Raw genomic sequence first — 14,232 nt, forward strand, 5'->3', positions numbered from 1 at the left:
GGACCAAGAACCAAGGGAATGTCTGTGTTTGAATTCTGTTTCAGAAACTCTCAAAGGTTTTTCACCTGCTGAGTTTTTTTTTTGCTTTCTGAACATTTCAGCCACTAGAAAAGCACAATCAAATATATGCATTATCCAAGCTGTGCCATATATCTTTCTGTGTTATATGCATGGTGTTAATTGCATGAATGAAACCGCTGTGCATTCGTCTTCTGTTGATGAGTTTAAGATAAAAAGGTGTAATTTATAGAAATAGACAGGATTTCGCTCAGCAGGCATCCATATCCTGAACAGCTTACGTAGTTTAGAATCCACATGGTACTAATTTGTATGGCTGGATATTTGTTGTAGCAGTTTAAGTTAATTACCTGGCCCAAGGGTGTAACAGCAGGGGGACCCCACTGGGATTCAAGCCAGAAACTTCAAGATAGCTTATACATTAGCATAAACACTGTGCCACAGCGCTGCTCCACAGGGGTATGCATGAAGTTCTTTATGTTCAGATGATGCTACTATCACAGTGACAGAGAGTTTCAAACTCAATATCCAATGAACTGCTCTTGAAATTAAGCCCCTTATGTGATCAGTAAACAGACTATATTTGGTCTTTTAACAAGTCAAGGAATTTGCCTTGAAAGGAAACCTTCTCCAGTACAGTTATTTACATTGTTGCACAAGTTGAGGCGTAAAAAATAATTTTCTAATGAATTTGCATGGCCAAATTTTTCTTAAAGTGAGGAAAATATGTTGAAAAACACCTGGTGGAGAATCCTATCAAAGCAGAGTCGCTGTCCTTTCAGGAATACTGCGTTCAGACTTTTTCTAGACTCAGTCCCTCCTCAGTTCAGCCAGCATCTGCTTAAAGATTTAGATAGCATGCGCATTTCTGACCTTGGTCTAGACCGTAGAATCCTCAGTAGGCTCGGTAGAAATGTTAACATGCTCTTTACCACTTATTCCTCATCTTGGGTGATATCTAGTTCTTACATCTTATACGCATAAAGACTTGGTCAAGCAAACAGTCCATCTATGGACCTTGTATGTAAAAACAAGACAAAAAAGCTCATTTAGTCAGTGTGACTACAGAAGAGTACAAATGCAGAAACCTGCATGTGTTTTACAGCCCGGGGTCTGGGGCTATGCTGGCGTCTGAGACTGATCACACCTTTTTTTTGAGCCTTTGTAAGTGCAGCTGAGAGGCAGTGACTGTGCTCTGGGGTCACTGTGACCGGACATTGGCTGATTTTCTTTCTTTTCGGCAGTGTGGTGCAGTTTCCCATATGCATAGCCACCGCTCTCTTTACCGCGTGGACACAGGTGTGCTTTCTCTGATCACACGGTTAAGATAGCCCAGGCTTTTACAGAAACGTATTTCATCCATTTGTGAAGGTGCAGCTTCATAGTTTTTTTTGCATCTTTATCTGGGTAATTTTAGTGGAAGAGAATGCTGTGACTTAAAGCTGTTGTTCTTGTGCTGGGATGCACATCTGCAGGATGTCAGACAGGCTAACACAGTCCAGCTGCCCTGGGCTAGCGCAGCGAAACTATTCCCATTCTTTACTGCCTCCTCCTTTCATCTGCGACACATATGTCATACCCTGAAATCAGAGCGCCTCTTTGGGGGCGTAGTGTTACCGGGTGGGGGTGGGGGTGTGGTGATGGTGGGAGGTGGAGGGGTTGGGCATGGTGAGGTGTGGCTGCGAGGTTTTGACTCTTCATTGGCTCACACAATTGCACTCTTTAAAAGCAGATAGCCCAACAAAAATCTGGACCTGACAATGCCCTTTTTTGTAGGTGATGTTTATGGTTGTGTCTGTAACATAGAGAGGGCAGCTTGACTTGAATCTCTCTGGACGGAACGGTGTGATAAGTGAGTACAATGTAACATAATGCAACTCCCTGCCAGGTTATCTGATTGGTGTGAGTGCCTGAAGGCTTGGTGGTCGCTGCTTTGCGGTGCGATCTGTTGGCTTTCACTGCTGAGAACCATGTAATTTACATGCTGTAAAACAGGGGTCCCTTACCATTAAAAACTTGTTCAAAAAACAGCCTCAACAACTTAGCAAAAACACATTGTCACTTAACATATACAAATTGCACATATAGCCACAATGAATGCCTGTATTTAATATAAATTGAATACAATTTTACAAAAATATACATTGCTGCAGAATTGTTTCAACTGAAAAAGAACTACATTTTGTAACCATATGGTCATAGGTTTGTATCGTAGGGGTGTATTTACGACTTTTCCCTCAAACATAGTGCTAAATTTTATTCACTTGTTATCCAGGATAATGAATTATCTTTTTTAAAAACCATACCCCTGATAATGACTTTTTGGCAAACAAATAAAGTATTAATAGAAATACAACACAGGCTGATAAAACTGTGACAATACACAGCAGCTGTGTCGATGACTCATGTTGGTGGACCCAATCTCCCTTTGTTTTACCGCAGATTTAGTATAGCCTCCATAAAAGTGCATGATTAAATTGGGAGCAAGGAGGTTGCCATGGTTCTCCAGCTCATTAGCGCACACTGGGATCACACCAGCTTTACAAAATGATGACGGCCATACATTTCGTGCCATACAAAAGCAGCAGTTACTGAACCTTGGGAATGGATTCACAATGACATAATTCAGGGTATTGCCCCTCGCTGTAGAAGAAATTTCCAGTCATTACATGTGATTTTGACCATTTTCAACATCTGCTTTAATGCAAAATGGAGAAACTATTACACAACAGCTCCCTCCCTCCCAAAAAGGTTATGATATACTATTATTGAGCAGGGTTTCAATAATAAGATGCCAAGATTAGGCAATGATTCCTAAGAGAGTTAGCTAGCTCGTACAGTTATCTGCAGTTTAACACTGACACATTATTATGATTACTGCAGAGAGTTAAGCTATCCAGACCATACAATGTTTATAAGTATGCGTAACATTTATAAACCAATGGCACGAAAAGCAGGCCACATGCACAAGAATTATTAATGCAGCTACTTCTAGGGTCAAAAATCTCTTTACTGTTACTTTGTTTGAAGTCATGTACAAACAGTTGGATATGGGCTTCATCTCCATTTGGAGCCTGGTCCATGTCATTGGCTGGTTATGACTAATGAAACAGTGGCTGGCTTGCAGGCCAGCACAATGGAGAAATGCGTGCGTCTGGGCTGCATTCACTTTTTGTGCAAGTGGAGGACGCACAGCGGGGACTCAATGCGCACTATTGGTGATTTAAATTTTTGGGAGACCGAAGGGGGAAAATTGCTCAAAAGTACATTTGGAAACAGCTTAGCTCAGAACTGCAACAATAGCTGCAGTACAGGCATGTAACCTATCTATTTCATAGATGACAGCCCGTCAAATGGCCTAAACCAAGTCTACCATTTGTGTGAAGAAAACACACCTACATTTTTTCTTTAAGGCAACTGCAGCCATGTAAATGGGACAGGCCAGCTGTATTGCCTGTTAAAGTAGACTTCTATATTAAGTATTTGTCATTACTTGTTACTGCCTTGGAGTCCAGTTAAGGTTGATTCACTTTTTTAACAGCCACTTTTGAGGCAGGCCAGGGGCAGTGCAAAGGAAAAGCCACTACGGTCATGAGTTTGAATCCTGGGCACCGCTAAGCTTTTTTAAGGTTTCTAGTATTCATTCGGCATTCATTTTTAAAGAAATCACACATAGTACAGGGGACATGATGTTCGATTCCAGAGAAGAGCACCAAGCTGCAAACTTGGGTAACTGCCTGCACGAGTTCTAACACAAGAACCTTTCCATTGCTTTTCAAGAGCTATATCATACTTAATAGTGTCAGCGGCACAAGGAATTAATTTATATGTAATGTCTATAAACCTCCACTGACCTGTAGACATAGCAGAGGTGTAACACCTGTGAGGAGTGGGAAATGTGCAGGAGGGCTTCCATGTAACAAGTCACAGTGGGGGCCTGTTTATCTCAAAGAGAAGACTTACCCCCCTGCATCTCTCCAAAAAAAGAAGAAAAAAATAATCCCATTGCTCAGAAAATCTTTCCAGCTGTAAACCGTGAGCTCACAGAAGGAATGGGTGTATGCACTCACAGTTTTCCATAACTTTTTGGCTTTTAAATACCTGGAGTTCTCAAACTTTTCATAGAAGATGTCAATCAAAAGAATTCCGAATGAGAAAATTACTATGAATAACTAGTGAATCGTTATTAATTGTTCAAGTCATTGTATGCACTAGAACCAGTTTCAGTGCCTGATTTTTATATAAAAATGTAAATGCCCCTGGTTTGCATAAATAATTATAGTTCTACTTGTGTTAGTATTTTTTTTTTCTATGTTCCTTGAAAAAATAAGCAAAATAGCAAGAGACAAAGTGATTAGTCCTGTTGCAGCTGTGTGCTTCTCCACCAGCAGATGGTGGTGTGTAGCAATACTTACAGCTCTGGCTACTGAGATGAGAGCCAAGTTCTCTTCAGATTGCAATGGTGGTGCTGTTTCCTGCCTGGCATGCTCATGTAGGGGTAACTTAAAGCTGTAAGTTACTGTAAATTACATAATACACACTGCAAGCAATGTGAATGAGTAAGGGACCTTTGAAAACGTGGATAATTTCTATTCACAATGATGAAACGATTTGACACAGATTATTATTATAGATTATTGGAGTATACATCCATTACAGGCATTTGGCAGATGCTCTTATCCAGAGCAACGTACAACAAACCTTTACATTTTTTGTGGTCATTTTTTTTACAAAGATACAACAGAATCTAAGCACAAATGACCCTTGCAAGTTAGAGTATGTTGAGTTTGTAACCCATTTCAGCAACAGTTCTTTCCTTCTGCTAATGCTAATGGTATGTTGCTCCCACATGGCTGTGGTCCTGTAAGGCTAACAGGAAATTGCGGCATGCTGTTATCTGTGTTGTACTTGATGATAAGACACTCCCTTTTTGGCTGTTTCTTCTCATCACTGAAAAAGCCCAGCATGGATGTTTCCAGTCATGGATACCAGCTAGTTTTCCACAGTTTTTAATTAGTGGAAATATTTCTATTTTCACAACATCTCTCACCTCCCACAATCATGACTAATGAATAAGGCTGGTTTAAATAATGTAGATAATTTTGTGCTCATTGAACTTTTTTATATAACATAAATATTCTTATTAAGATGAATCTTCAAATTAATAGTCAGTTCTGATAATGCTTCTTCTCAGCCAAGGTATCCAGTTGTTTTTTTGAAACCTTTCAATTTAGTGATGTTGTTAAGATTAGTTGTTGTCCTTCCGTTTTTCTTGGCTGGTTTACAGAGAGTGGATTCTTGGAGGGGCTGTTTGTGTTCTATCCTGACATTCTTGAACATTTCCAACTTAAGGTTATTGACTCTAAGGAAGAGCATCAATCTTCAGGTCAACAGCCTTGCAGACATGTACAACTATAAAATAGCACTGGGGTATTATATTCCTGCATATTATATTCCTGCATGTAACCAATGCAGCTGCTCTCCACCTCTTCCATCGTAAACAAAAAACAAAAACACAGGGACCAGGGGAATGCATGGAGATCAGGTCATAGAAGTCTTCATGAGTCGGATAAGCTCATTGAGTCTCTATATTTTGTTACCATGGAAGCCTGTGAAGCCCTCATTCTCTTCTCAGCCTTTGCTATTGTGCTGATCCACTAATCACTGGGTACTCAGTCTTTGCCACCATTGTGATCTTGAATTTGGTAGTTTGTTAGTTTTGATTGCCGTAGGGATTCCAGGTTCATTGGTTCTCAGTCATCTTTACCATGGTGATCTGCCCTTCGGTGGTTCTCAGTCTTCACCATGGCAAGAGAAGCTGTATATGATAGTGTAAACAGGAAATACTCCTCTTCAGCTATATCTCCTGTCTTTCTGTAAATTCACTTCTCAAAATTAGAACAGTGTGCAGCATTCTGTACATTGATTTAAGTACAACTTTCATGACCTGTGCACTGCTTTTACTTGACATATACTGAGACATATTTTTTGTTTATAGTTGGTATACTCAAACCAGCTCGTAAGATGTGTGATCAGCTCCATCGGTTTGACCTTAGGTGCATCCTGTAACATGATGTTGCTGTTATAGATATCATCACTATCATTTTCATTGTAACCATGAACTTTAGTTGAGAGTGTAGGCCAAATTTTAGACAGTTCTAACATTAACCAGACCATGGGGAATTGCTCCATCATACACATGAATTGGGCATTTCACTGGACCTAGGGTGTATCTCACATTGAGTGATGCCCACTGTGGGCAACAAGCTACCAACACTTTCTTTCCTGGCACAACACAGGAAAACTTTTACACATAGGAACTCTCCCCACGTAATCATCCAACTGGAGAAGACTTTCCAGTCCAAATGCCCATTGAGACCACGGTTGTTAGGAGATGGAAAATGGAATGCCCTGCCAAAGGTAAATAATTACTCATCTAGGAGTGGCTGTTTTCACAGGTGGCTTGCATTATGCCACCCAAACTCTGCAAAATCCCAAAGAAAATTACCCACAATTCCCAGGATCTATACCCCCTGCTGTTTTATTCACTTACCAAGGAACAACAGCAGTACTGAGAAGAACAAAACAAAATGAGAGAAATAGCCACTGATTATATCACACTGTAGACAACTTAGCAAGTGAGAGTGTGTTTGTTGTTTTGAAGCAGGAGCCTGAGGTGTTTGTTTGGTGAGCATTCAGTTTTGATGTGGCCAGAGAAGTTATTCGCTTCTGACCCAGCGGGAGACAGCCACTGCTGCCTTGGCAGAATCCCGTTGACGTTTTGCGGTGGCAGTAGATCACATGTTTCTGCAGATGTGACCGGAGGGGTTTGGCTCTTGTTGTATGCCGGAGACAAATATATCCATAAACATGCTCACTGACTACTCTTTCACAATATTATGGATTTGAGAAAGGGAAAAACGTTATAAAATGGGAAAAAGCTTCATTTACAAGGCAGGTGGCTATCACCTGATGCTCCTTGCGATGTTATCGCTCGCCCTCAAGGGGTGGTAGTGAGCCACAGCCAAACTTTGCTGGCACAGGAACAAATGGAGGGCAGGAGTGTGCTCAAGACAAGATAAGAGCACACACTCACATACAGACACACGGGAGGGGCTACACATCAGAAAGGCCAGTTAACATGAAAAGCATGCTTTTGGTATGTGGGAGGTAACTGGAATGGAGACACATGGAGAAACTGCAAAAATGCATGTGTCTTCATATATATGATTTCCTTTCTTTTATGTAAATTACAAAGCCTCACGTACTTAAAAAAAATTTGAATTCCACAAGTGCACAGACTTAGTTGAAGGCCTGCTTCTCTCTTTCACAGATACAGCCTTGTGTATAGAAGTAGTTGAGAGTACAGTGCAATACTGTAGTGGCCATTCCCTATCCATCCATCCATCCATTATCTATACCCGCTTATCCTGGTCAGGGTCCCGGGGAGTTCTGAAGCCTAAGCCAGCATGTCATTCCCTATCCCCCTGTGTTATTAGTGTTGCCTGAAAGGTTGGGCTTGTGCTCTGCCAATCTGCAATAAGGATTGCTTGAGTGTAATCTGATCCTTGTACACCTGGGACAATCAGCGGGTGAGGTAACCCTTTATGGTAAAAATAAATAAATAAATAATAAAAGTGCAGGAACTGAGTGTCTGTGTTTGTTTTGCAGGTGGTCTGTTTGGTGCTTTGGTAGAAAGATGAGGAAACGCTGGTTCTTGTCGTTTTGCGCTCTTCTTTGTGTGGCGATCTCAGGCCTGGTCCCCGACACCCATGCTCAGGATGGTAAGTTTTACTCCTTGCCAGGCACTGTTGGGATGGCCGCAGGGGACGGCGGGGCAATTTGTTATGCCCTGCCCTACCCCACGCTGCCGCCTTTTGAGTTTTGCAGGTCTGAACAGTCCCTCAGACATTCCGCAAACCTCCATTCCCTCTGTTGCCAAAGTTCACCAAAACATCTGTTGAGTGAAAAGTGGTGAAAATAAATCTAAAATAAGTCTGCATTCAACTGTAGACAGAAAAGTAAGGAAGCCACAGTCCTATCTAAATAAAAACTTCCAGTTCACAAAAAGCAAACCACATTATCATCTGATGCTGAAATTCATCAAAACAAAAAATTATACACAGGGGAAAAAACCAAATTAACAGCCTTGGTATCTTTGATCTGGCTCAATTTTACTTTTGTGTGTGGAGGCCTCGGACTCACTGTTTTTTCAGTGAGGGACATGGCAAAAAAATTTACCACAGTGAATGCCAACAGAGGAACGCAATGTTTGTTTTAAACATTGCATACTGAAAAAGGAATGATGGGGGCACTGGGTTTCATTAACACATGACTAAGATTTACCAGTCAGGCAGAGGTGGTGTTTAAATGTTTCAAGGTGTAACTCAGGTATAACAGTGCAGCATCAAAACGCAAGTCCAGTAGCGGTGTAGAGGGCACCATGACCTATGAGCTGCAAACTATTATTCATCCATGTCTCTCCAAGGATCAAACATGGCTTTTAAAAGACAAAGGAACTGGGTAGCGTTCTGTACAATACAGTATTTCGAAAATATGTGCCTTCTGGACCTCATAATGCTGAAAAAATTGCCACCACGCTTTCCAACGTATGGCACTTTTAAGAATGGCTATGTACCAGGCACTTACATGATTTAAGATCTAGATTTAATGCATATATTACTAAGAATTTGATTGATAAGGATGTGCAATAGGGATTATGCCTTTACTGTCATGAATATGCAAATATTAAATATAATTAAATCAATATGCAAATGTTATGTCCTGCATTCTCTGAAACTCTTTTACACTTTGTTGGAAAACATTTGAATCCTCAGCAATCCATCTCACCTGCACTGAGGAAAAAAGGCTAGTAAGTGCATCCACTAAACAAATATATAAATCACAACCAGGGGCCAGAAAATTCATTTAAAGTTATTGTCATTTCGGAGAAACTAAACCAACTGTTTTTAGTTGGCAGTGTCAAGCATGGACAAAATGTAAAGCTAATAAAGGCTTTTTGCTGCACATCTGACTGTAAACATTTTTTCAGGGTTTTTAAAATGAGCTCATTAAGGTCCTGGCACCCTCTCTGTCTCTCCCTCTACTGAACTTGCCTTTTTGGGGGCTGCTGGGGGGAAATTCCTCAAAACGGGTTTTCTCTTTTAAAGATGGCAGACCAGCGCTGGCTGCAGATATATACTTTCTAGTGGATTCATCGTGGAGCATTGGACAAGAGAATTTTCAGTACGTCAGACAGTTTCTGTTCAGTGCGGTAAAGACTCTGAGCGAGTGGAGCGATGGGTTCCGCTTCGCCCTGGTGCAGTACAGCGGCTCCCCCAAAACGGAGTTCCGGTTAAACACGTACCAGGCCCCGCAAGACGTCCTGGCCCACATTAGGAGCCTGGCGTACCGGGGGGGAGGCACCCGAACGGGGCGGGGCCTGGATTTCCTGATAAAGAACCACCTGACCGTGGCGTCCGGCAGCCGGGCCGCAGAAGGGGTCCAGCAGGTGGTGGTGGTCCTTACGGATGGGCGTTCCCAGGACGACGTGGCCCCGCCCTCTTCCGTGCTGAAAATGGCCGGCGTGGACGTGTTTGCGGTGGGGGTGCAGGACGCGGCGATGTGGGAGCTCAGGGAGATGGCTAGCGCGCCCCTGGACATGCACGTGTACAACGTAGACAGTTTTACCGCCCTATCGAACATAGTCCAAGACTTAGTTGTCAATCTGGGTGCGGCTGCAGGTTTTCCAGTGGCAGCTGAAGCCACTGGGATAATACAAGATGTGACAGGTAACGGGCTGTGTCCCCCTGCTGTGGCACTACCATACTAATGTAATGGGCAATCCTGCTCCCCCCCCCCCCCAGACCAATGGAGTGTATTAACACCAAAGATATGTTTTAACACAGTGAGCCATACCTTCCATCCACCGTTCACTTGCACTATTAACACCATTTTCAGTGTTCTTCCTTAGCTTCTCATATGCCAGTAATACCTCAGATCACCCATACGTTTGCATGTGAATAATTCATACCCTACCGCTTCACGAAACATCCTTAATTGTCCATGCACCACAATAAACAAATCTGTCAATGGATGGAGTTCTTTTCTTTAAAGCCACATTAAGAAATGAATATAGACACTAGCCTACCCCTACTGAGAGGTGTGATACTTTATAGCCTTGGGAGTTGATATCACAACATTTGTTATAATATTTGAAACTGAAAAGCAGGAAGAGAAAAAAATTGTCTAATATCTGTAAATTACTGTAGTCCTCCACCAGCTCTGGGCACTAACTGATCAAGACTGGATTTGACAGGGTCGGGAGTGTAACTGACTTTGCCCTGCTTGCTTAGGGTTTTCTCAACTAGGTCAGAGTTCCTCAAGCTAATTCTGCATCAGAGTCTCTCAGAGATACTCACCAGTCACATACAGTTCACTGTTTTTTTTTTTTTTTTACCAGATATGCCTGTTCTCTGATTGGCCCCAACTCTCCTGTTGTATGATTTGTCACTTGTAGCATGCAGAATAGTCACCAATTTGAGTTAATTCTGCTGCACTGCTTCCTATGCGGATGCAGGTGGCAAACAATAATACAAGATCAAAGTACAAATGGCAATTTAAAAAAAAAGCAAAATGTAAAGAAAATCTGAGGGGGAAATAAAGTTCCCTTTATTACAGCTGTATACACCCAGGGCCATTACACTGATAACTTATAGGTCCATTCATCTACCATCTACCATCTATCCATCAGTTTGATACTCTACTAAACGCTATTGCAGTAAATATGCACTGAAAACCCCAAATGCTTCTAGGGCTTCAGCGTCCCAGCCTTCAGCATTAGATTACCTGGCTCAAGAGTTGCTCTCTTGATTCAGAGACATTTTTTGACATGAAAATGTAGGTAGAGGACCCACAGACCATGCCCCATTGCTTCAAGAACCTGTGCTTGAGAATCACACACAACCCACTGAAAATAAGCCACTGTTACTCGTAACAGGAAAGGCCATTAACAATGTCTAACTTTCCACTGCTGCTTTGTGTCTGATTGTTGTGACGTGTCTTGTGTGTGAAAATCACCAGCTTTTCTTTGTATATGTTTTTTAATTTGTTTTATTTTTTATGTGCACAATACTCTTACTGTTTTAAAACAGTGATGAACTGCAGGATCCATCCTTGGCACACTGCAGAAGCAGATGTGGCCAGAATAGTGGCAGACAGTCGTGGTAGCTTTCTCTAATTCACAAATTAAATAGCTGACTTTCAGGCAACAGTGTAGCCTTACAGTACAAATCTCAGAGTAGTTGACTGATCTGGGTTTGATCACAAACTCCTGGGGTTTCCTGGCCAGTGCTGAGCAAGGAAACCCCAGCTGATCCTTTTCCTAGCTATAGCCATAGAGTGAGTGGGTTTTACAGTAGTAGTGGTTTAATTTGAACAGGACAACTCTGTAGTGACAAGGATGGACCGCAGAGTCATGACTGGACACGTGATCACTTGAATGTGTAACAGGACTCTGCATGGGTGGCTGAATGCCTGAGGTTGGAAGTTTAAAGGCCAACACCACTTCAGAACTTTTTTAGGGCTGGTAGTTGTTGAGACTGCAGTGTTCCACCAGATACTTACACGTCAATGGAATTAAGGTGTTTTTACAATACATTACGTTACAATTTCCTGGCAGACGATCCAGAGCGACATACAGTAGTGGATAAACAGATTAGATGGCACCAATAAACTGCACTGCAGAAAATTAACATTTTAACTGCAGCTGGTAGACATGATGCACATTTACTTTAATTCAACGTATGCTTATTTTTATTATCTGACATAATATAGTGTGCACAACATTGACTATGGCCTGGAGCCAATCAACATTTGTCCTTAAATTCACCTCATGATTTAATGCAAGTATTAGTTTTTTACTTAAACGCCGCTAGAGCAATTCAATGACTAAAATTCATTTTAAAAAATTGTGTTTGCTTTAAGAAAATTGATACTTGCATTTATTTGTTAGTCAGTATAAAGGACAAATATTGCTAGAATCCAGGCCTGTGTTATCCAGGGATAAACAACAATCACAGCAACAATAGGTCTTATGCTTCCTGAACATGCTTCTTATGCATTCCAGAGCACTACAGGAACAACACATTTCTTACAATACTTCATCAGGCCCTAATGAACAGGGTCTTCCATACCTAGATTCAGTCACCATGCAGAATGATATGCTTGTGTAATGTTTTACAAATGGACAGTGTTTCTTGGTTGGAAATGACAGAAACATGAGTTGTTGTGGCTGCATGTTGTCTCCTTTGTTTTAACGCTTTTTCATGTTGCATTTTGTGCTCTTTTTTTCTGTCTCTCTCTCTTTCTCCCCTTAAAGCACAAGAGTCAGCTGATCTTGTATTCTTAATTGATGGATCAGAGAACGTTGGGGCCGCCAACTTCCCACAAGTCCGGGATTTGGCACTCAGCATCGTTGAGAGGCTTGATGTGGGAAGGGACGCCATCCGTGTGGCCGTCATTCTGTATAGTGCGGACCCTGAGGTTCAGTTCTATCTTAATAGTTACGACAGCAAAACGGCTGTCATGGACGCCATCAAGGGGCTTAGCTTCACGGGCGGAGAGGAGGCCAACTTGGGGGCAGCTCTCCAGGAGGTCGCCGATACCCTCCTGACCCCCCAAGCGGGGGGTAGGTCGGAAGACGGGGTTCCGCAAGCTGTCGTGGTAATCAGCGCTGGAGCATCCAGCGACGATCTCAGTTTGGGTGACAGGGCCCTAAAGCAAGCGAGTGTTTTTGTTTTTGGCGTGGCCGCTGGCGATGAAAGCACCGTGCAGCTGGAAGGTATTGCCACGGACAGGAGCTTTGTGTTGTCGGCGCCCAGTGTCAATACTGTGGCCACTCTGGGGGACCAGCTGCTGCCATACATTAATGGGGTGGCGCAACGCACCATTGTCTTACACACCGAAGTGATCGAAGGTATGTAAACTCTTAGACAGTAGCCACAAGAGACAATGCTGAAACATCTATATAGCCTTGAAAATAAGAAATTCTAGACTGTTAATGCTAGCAATGAAGATACTGTTAAGGTAAGTGGCTAATATTCTGCTTGTTACAACCAAAATAAATATGAAATATCTGACGTGAGTTAAGAATTCTGACTCAAACCAAAAAATATGTCTTTTGAGGTCTCCTGTGGTCTGTAACAGCAAATCATTCCAGTTCATAGTTATTTGGTGGTATTAACAATGCATGTTTTATAAATCCAAACCCTTACAGCATTGCTAAATCTTTTGTACAGAACACAAGATTAAGATCGATTGGCTGTTTGAATTTATTGATTATCATATTTTTATTATATGATATTTATGACATTATTTATAAATGCACTTATGACTTTGACAAGTAGTCCTGTTTACTGCAATATACTCTGGGATAATGGGAACCATGAAAATTGTTTTATAGGTGGACTGCTAGGTGGCTCATTCGGTAAAGGATGAGCCCTACGGTCTCCAATCGAATCCAGACCTTGCCAGCGCCAACTCTGGCTGTTAGCTCTGGGTGATGTGCGATTGAATCGCCCAGGGTATGGCAAGGTCCATTCGATTAGGGATTTGAGTTTCACCACTCTCTAGCAACCTTTGCTGGTTGAATGGCTGCCCATGGACTGCATGTTAAAGCCACATGTGAAAGGTCTTCCTCTGACTCCACTCTACTTGAGATTAGATGTAGTTTGCGGTGCAAAGAAAGCAGACTGGTGACACTTTGTTTTCGGAGGAAAACCACAGATGTCTACACTCTTTGGAATTGGCAGTGGGGTTCAGGGGTTGCGGATAGACACAGATTACAAATTAAGGTGGGAATTGGACACACTCAGCCCCACGTAATAGAAAGAATCCCCATATAAAACAAAAAAGTTCTATAAATAAAGCTCTAAATAAAGTTATTATTGTAAGTTATATTTTTAAAAAAACTATTGCAGTGCGTTCAATTCAGGCAGTTATAAGACCTGTACAAGTGGGTAGGTGTAAAATTAGAATGGAACAGAATAACTGATTTGAGATTGTCAAGAGTGTAGAAGTGCAGTAACCACATGAGTTCAACCACAATGTAACTGGGTTTTGAGTTTGTTTTTCTCATCAGCAATTTACAATGCTTTAAGGTTTTTTTTGTTACACATTCTACAGAATAGATGTATTTGTAAGGGAGTTAAAATA

At 41.8% G+C, this 14,232-nt stretch overlaps 1 protein-coding gene across 5 annotated transcripts in view; it reads left to right on the forward strand.

Annotated features, from left to right (window-relative positions):
* Nucleotides 1-14,232, forward strand: part of LOC135240821 (collagen alpha-3(VI) chain-like) — a 65,784-nt gene that overhangs the window by 1,007 nt on the left and 50,545 nt on the right. For 3 of the 5 annotated variants that reach the window (XM_064310785.1, XM_064310787.1, XM_064310786.1), the window contains exons 2-4: nt 7,690-7,802; nt 9,189-9,809; nt 12,398-12,994. In XM_064310785.1, the coding sequence (XP_064166855.1) occupies nt 7,718-7,802; nt 9,189-9,809; nt 12,398-12,994 (1,303 nt within the window). In that variant the 5' untranslated portion in view covers nt 7,690-7,717. The remainder of the gene's footprint in view (nt 1-7,689; nt 7,803-9,188; nt 9,810-12,397; nt 12,995-14,232) is intronic. The other 2 variants (XM_064310788.1, XM_064310789.1) reach the window with 2 other exon arrangements.

Source organism: Anguilla rostrata, chromosome 15 (genome assembly GCF_018555375.3).
Source record: "Anguilla rostrata isolate EN2019 chromosome 15, ASM1855537v3, whole genome shotgun sequence".
Classification (NCBI taxonomy): domain Eukaryota; kingdom Metazoa; phylum Chordata; class Actinopteri; order Anguilliformes; family Anguillidae; genus Anguilla; species Anguilla rostrata.